The 6,310-nt window shown below is 53.3% G+C and overlaps 1 protein-coding gene across 1 annotated transcript; it reads right to left on the bottom strand.

The window, feature by feature from the left end:
- Positions 1 to 2,140: 2,140 nt before the first annotated feature.
- LOC124404723 lies at positions 2,141 to 2,908 on the bottom strand. Its single transcript, XM_046879058.1, has one exon. It carries the CDS (start codon positions 2,906 to 2,908, stop codon positions 2,141 to 2,143), a length of 768 nt encoding a protein of 255 aa, XP_046735014.1.
- Between the last annotated feature and the right edge of the window lie 3,402 nt (positions 2,909 to 6,310).

Raw genomic sequence — 6,310 nt, 5'->3', positions numbered from 1 at the left:
TTACTTCTAGCTGGGGGCTCTGTCTGTGTATGTCTTGTCAGTCTGTCCGTCCGTTCAGTGCGAGCCGTCCGTCAGTCATGTTACGTCAGGCAGCCGTCCGCGTTCTTACGCCGTAAGATTGTCTCTGTCGCTGTTCTGTCCAGCGGTCACATTCAAAGGACGTGTGTTCCGCGTCGTCTCGTTCGTGTCCGCAGTACGTACAGTTGGGCGTCCGTACTCGGTTCATGTTATGTAAGTACCGTCTGAAGTAACCGTGGCCCGTCAGAAGCTGGGTGACGTAAAAGTTTACATCCCCGAACCCCCTCTGGATCCACGGTCTGAGGTCCTTAATAAGTCGTCTCGTTCAGTTTGCCGTCGTTTCTTCCGTCCAACGTTCTTGCCACGTCTGTATCGTCGCGTATCTTTCCGTCGGGTCGACTCCGCGTCTTTTCCGTAGACCCTCCTACGCTCGAACGCAAGAAGGTCTATGGGAATCACGCCCGCCACCACCAGAACAGCCTCTGCTGAGACCGTCAGATAGGAGTAAGCAATCCTCAACGCGCTCCGTCTCTGTACCGCCGTCATTGCATGACAGTATTTCGTAGTCTTTAGGGAATCTGCCCAGATCTCCGCTCCGTAAAGCAGAATCGAGTGTGTGGTGGACATTAGAAGTCTCCGTTTCCTCGGTCTCGGTCCGTTCGTGTTTGCCATCAGGCGGCTTAGGGATGCTATCCTTTCGGCCGCCTTCTGAGCTGTCCGTTGTATGTGAGGCCAGAAGGTCATCTTCGTATGCAGGCTCACCCCCAGGTACTTGACTTCCCCTCTGGTTTCGATCTTGTCCGTTCCGACCGTCATGCGTAGTGTGGTCGGTATGCGTCTTCTGGTAAGGAGCACCCGTTCTGTCTTTTGCGTTGCGAGTTGCAGTCCGTGGTCAGTCATCCACCGTCCGACTCGTCTCATCTTCTGGTTTAGTACGTATTGTGCCAAGTCTGGAGTGCGCTCGACTATCACCGCCGCCACGTCGTCAGCGTAAGCGACTAGGCGAACGCTGAGCGGGAGCTCCAGTCTCAGCAGGCTGTCGTAGATCCCGTTCCAAAAGTCAGGTCCCAGTATGGATCCTTGGGCGACCCCCGCGGCGATCTGTCGCGTCACTTGACCTTCGGTCGTTCCGTACGTCAGTCGTCTGTTCCGAAGGTAGTCTTCCACAACCCGGGGCAGGTAAGGTGGGACCCCGAAGTCGCCTCTCAGCGACTCCAGGATGTCCACCCACCTGGCCGAGTTGAAGGCGTTCTTGACGTCCAGTGGCGCCAGCAGCACGATAGGTCGCGCTGCGTGGCAGTGTCTGTCTGTCTCCCGGAAGGAGTCGACCATCTCCTGGATCGCTCCGATCGTCGATCGACCCCTCCGGAAGCCAAACTGTCGGTCTGACACTCCTCCTCCTTTCTGTATTGCGTCCGTCAGTCGTGGTCGCAGTAACTGTTCAAAAAGTTTCCCCGTCGTGTCTAGTAAGCTCAACGGCCGGTAGGCCAACGGTGCGCTGGGGTCGCCCTTACCCTTAGGGATAAGGACCAGCTTTGCCGTCTTCCACCGGTCGCTGAAAGTCCCTGTCGTGAGGCACGTGTTGTAAAGGTCGAGAAGTATCTCCGGCCTCAGGCTTGCCATCAGCCGGAGAACCTCCGCCGGTACCCCGTCCGGTCCTGGCGCCTTACCCATCCTCATTGCCTTGGCCGCTCCGACGAGCTCCTCAGCAGTAAAGACGGGGGACGGCGCCGTCTCGTCGTCGTTCGTCGCGTCTGTCCGCGTCGGGTGCGTCGGAAACAGTCCGTCTACGATCCGTCGTGCGGTTTCAGCGTCCTTGAGTTCTGGCAGGATCCGGGCCCCCAGCCTACCAGTCACAATCTTGTAACCGGCACCCCAGGGGTCGCGGTCCACCTCCTTGCAGAGCTTCTTCCGGCATCGCGTCTTACGGTCCCTGATGGCGTCCGTCAGTTGTTTCCGTGCCGTCTTGTACTCGGCCTGGCGGGTTTCCCTTTCGGGTCTCCCGCCAGCCCTAGTCACCCGTCTTCGTTTCGCCAAGCAGCTCTTCCGCAACTCGGCTATTTCGTCGGTCCACCAGTACTTTGGCTGTCTGTTACGTCCGTACCGTCGTTTCGGCATTGTGCTATTGCACAGTCGTGTCGTCAGTTTGGCCGTCTCGGCTGCCAGTCTCTCCGCCCTTTGCCGGCCAGTCAGCTCCGGGGGAACGTCGGTAATCGGGGCCGGCTTTCGCCAGTTCCACCGAAAACTTGTGCGCACCGAGTTTGTCTATGTTCCACCGCGGGGGGTGCTGGATCCTTGTCCGTGTCGTCGTCGTCTCTCCTGCCACTTCGAAGACGATGTACTGATGATCGCTGGCCGTGTAGCCCTCGAGCACCCGCCACCGCCCTACCCGTGGCAGGATCTTGTCCGTCGTCATCGTTACGTCCGGGATGGAGTCTCCAAATCCCGGCCGTCTGTACGTCGGTACGTTTCCCGTGTTTGCCACTACCAGGTCCAGCCTTGCGGTCATCTCCAGCAGCAGCCGTCCGCGTCTGTTCGTCTCAGTCATGCCCCACTCGATCACCCTCGCGTTAAAGTCCCCCGCGACCACGAGGTCCCCGGCCAGGTCCCTGAGTCCGTCTTCAAGGAGCGCAACCTTCGCCACGAACTCCGCCGCAGCGCAGTTTGGGGTCAGGTATACGCTGACGTAAGTGACAGCGCCCACCCTAGCCCAGACGTAGTCGTCTCCTACTCCACGAGCGGCTGTCCGAGCTCGGGCGGTGCCCCTCACCCAGATAGCCGCTGTCTCAGTCTCGTTCGTAATCCAATCCTTTGTTCGTCGCACCCTGTACGACTCGCACCGGATCAGAATGTCGGCGTCATGTTCGTCCGCTATCTGTGGTAGTAGCATGTCTGCTGTTCTACTGCGGTTCAGGTTGCCCTGAACTATCCTGTCCATCGTCCGGCCTGCTTTCTGCACTCCTCCTGCGCAACTCGGTACACAGCGCACCTTCCAGAGCCTGAAAAGTGCGCCGCATCCCGTGTCCCGCCTTGGAGCACAGTGGGCAGTTTGATCTGTTCTTACAGTCCGTCGCGAAGTGTCCCGTCTGACCGCCCTTTTTGCAGCACCTAGTCCGGTCCTCGTCCGTGCAGTTTGCCCTCGTGTGGCCGTAGCCAAGGCACTTGTGGCATTTCGTCACGTTTAGTCTTTGTCGGACGCGGCAACCTACCCATCCAATCCCGATCCGTCCCTTGCCAAGCAGCGCCTTGGCTTCGTGCGATTCACGGTCGCAGAGAGCCATATACTGCTCGGCTCGGTTCGGACCAAAGATGTGGACCCCGAAGTCCACGTCTCGTCCCGTCTCTCGTCGCAGTGCCTGTATCACGTCGTCTCTGGTCGTGACACAGTCAAGGTCCATGATCTCCAGTTGTACTCTGGAGACCCCGGCCCTGACGTTGCCTGCGTCGCCGACCGCGTCCTGTAAGGCGCGTTGGATATCGTCTCGTCCGTTGGCGTCTGTCTTTATCTTCAGAAGACACAGTCCATTCTTCGTCTTTCTGAGAGTCGTCACTTTAACGTGACTCTTCGCAGGATCTTCCGTGGCCCGTACCCTCCTCACGATGTCGGAGTACGTCTTGTCTATTCCGGGTTTGACGAGCACAGCCGTCCCCCATTGCTGGGGAGCCGCTCTGCGCCCTTCAGCCCCGGTCGTCGTGTCCATCGTCGGGTTCGTCCCATCCGTCCGCGTCTTCCGTTTCGTCTTGGTCTGTTTTTTTTTGTCACCGTTTGCCAGTCGGCGGCTGGTTCCACGGCCGTTGGCCTCTTTTGGGAGGTCTCCGGAGTGGTTCCAGTCGCTTCCCGTTTTCGTTTCGTCCGTGGAGTGTTTTGCGTCCGCTGTTCCGTCTGAGCATCCGTTTCCGTCGTCTCGTTGTACGTCTTGTTTTCCGTCGAGACTGCTCTGTTGCGCCTATTCAGCGCAACATCGGCAGCCTCGAGGATCGTCTTTATGCGGCGTTTCACGGACATATTCATGTTTTTTTGGATGGCCGCTGCCTCGGCCATCCCTGTCGCTATCCTGTGAATCAAAAACATTATGTCCGTCAGGTCCATATCGTCCGTGATTTGTGTTTCCGTGCCGACTGTGGATGCAGCGGAAGCGCAACTCACTCCGCTCCCTGTGCTCGACACGCTGTCCGTCCTGTCTCGTCGTGGTTGTTCCAGTGTCGTCCTGTCCGCTTTTACTGTTTTCGTGTCAGTCGTCTTCGTCGCAGTGTTTGTCGCCAGGTCTTTGCACAATTTGCGGCCACCAGAATCCATGCCGCTGCCATGGGCCACCGGGGCTTTCACCCGATCGGAACCCAGGATGGATTTCCCCTGTGCAGGGGCTACCACCTGAGGTATAACGTTGTTGCCCTTGTGCATCTCCATAAACGTTCCTGGATGCTAAGGGTCTCTCGGGGGCGCGACTCCCCGTACCGTGCCGGAACAGAAGCACGGCCCCTGAGGTCGCCTCGGGGGCCATCTATCGGGCCTGTGCCGACTTCAGTCCCCTTTGACTTACTCGATGTACGCGGGTTCGTCACATCCTGAGCGGGGGGTTTGAACCCCCCGCCGCCTGCGTTACATATTTTCGTACTTATCAACAAAACAGTTGAAGTTATAAAAAAATTGTCCAAGAACGATTTGTAGGAAATTAAATTTATTTTATATAAATATATTATTTATAACTCCAACTCAACTCAACTTAAGTAATTTCTGAGGCCCATTGACAGTTCAAGTCTGGTTCGACGACCAGAACTGTTCGTCGATTCTCAAGAGCTTCGCCCCAAGCGTAGAATAAACCTTATTGCATGTATTGGCATTCTCTGAGTTCGAATTGCTCAAATTTAACATCCAATATTACATTCATAAAAGGAGTGTTTGTTTCATGTTAGACCACTACACTGGTGTAACACGATTGACTCAATTGAAATTGCGTATCAACTTCTGTATAATAAATTGTATTGATTCGATTTGTTAGCGTTACATATCGTCGAGGGGTCCGAATGAACCCAATCGACACAAATACCAGATGGATGGATGATGAGAACATGAATAGTAAAATTAGACTGATATGAATTTGTTGACAATGAGAATCAGAATAAATTTCCAAATTATTAACCCTTTTTTACTACGTGTTATTGTTAAAATTCCATACGTAATACGCTTATAATATTATCGCTTCGTTACAGTGAATCGAAAAACAGTTAAAATCACTGCACAGGAGCGGCGTCTTTTTCCCCGACATTATATTTATTGGTTATGAAAAGTTCCGGGCATTAGGACATCCGTGATATGCTAACCTGTAAAAATATTTAACATCCGTCGAGTCTTAAGTTGACGGCTTATGCATTTTGTGAAAGAGGTTATTCGTGCCCTCGCGATCTTAGAGGTTATAGGGGTGACAGCGCCGAGAGGCTGTCGTCGTGGTTTCTCCCACTTCTCCTGTCGACTGCTTCACCGGCCATAGGCACATAAAATACGAGTAGAAAAGAAACAAAAGTTGAAAAAATAAAGGTAGCCACAGTGCATGGATCGATGAACATTACTGTATACTCAAGTTCTCGGTAAGCAATGCAGCGAAAGTTCAACTCCACTGGACTAAATGCACACAAATAATAAGGAATGTATTAAGCCCGCACTTTCAAGACTGTCTACGCGATGACATTGGTGACAGAAAATTCCGCTTGCTTCTCGACGAGTCTACCGATGTATCAGCCACTAAATTTTTGGAATAGTAATAAGGTTTGTTTCATAATCACTAATCCTATAGGGTCTCTACTGGGTTTCCACCGTTTAAAAAAAAAAATGTTGTCCAGGTATTACAATGAAAAGGGCGGAACAATTGTTTCGACTTTCTTATCTCTTGAGGAACCCATCTCTGGAACTGCAGGAGCCGTTCTCGAGGCAATTGGAAGAGTAGTAAACTCATTTACGTTGGATCTCTATAACCTCATAGGCATCGGAACCGATAATGCTTCCGTTATGGTCGGTGTCAACAATGGATTGTTCGTTTTGCTCAAAAACAAGTACAACTTGCCACAACTAGTTTTGATCAGATGCATATGCCACTCTCTTCAATTAGCCGTCTCGCACGCGACGACGGAAACTTTACCACGGAATCTCGAGTTCCTAATCCGCGAGACATATAATTGGTTTGCTCATTCTAGTCTCCGACAAATCGCGTACAAAGAAATACGCGTACAAACTTATTAACGAGGGTGCTGCACCACTGAAAATACTTCAACTAAGTGGAACGCGTTAGATTTCTAT

Source organism: Diprion similis, chromosome 3 (genome assembly GCF_021155765.1).
Source record: "Diprion similis isolate iyDipSimi1 chromosome 3, iyDipSimi1.1, whole genome shotgun sequence".
Classification (NCBI taxonomy): domain Eukaryota; kingdom Metazoa; phylum Arthropoda; class Insecta; order Hymenoptera; family Diprionidae; genus Diprion; species Diprion similis.
Note: the sequence above shows the minus strand (reverse complement) of the source record. Positions and strands in the feature narration are given on the sequence as shown.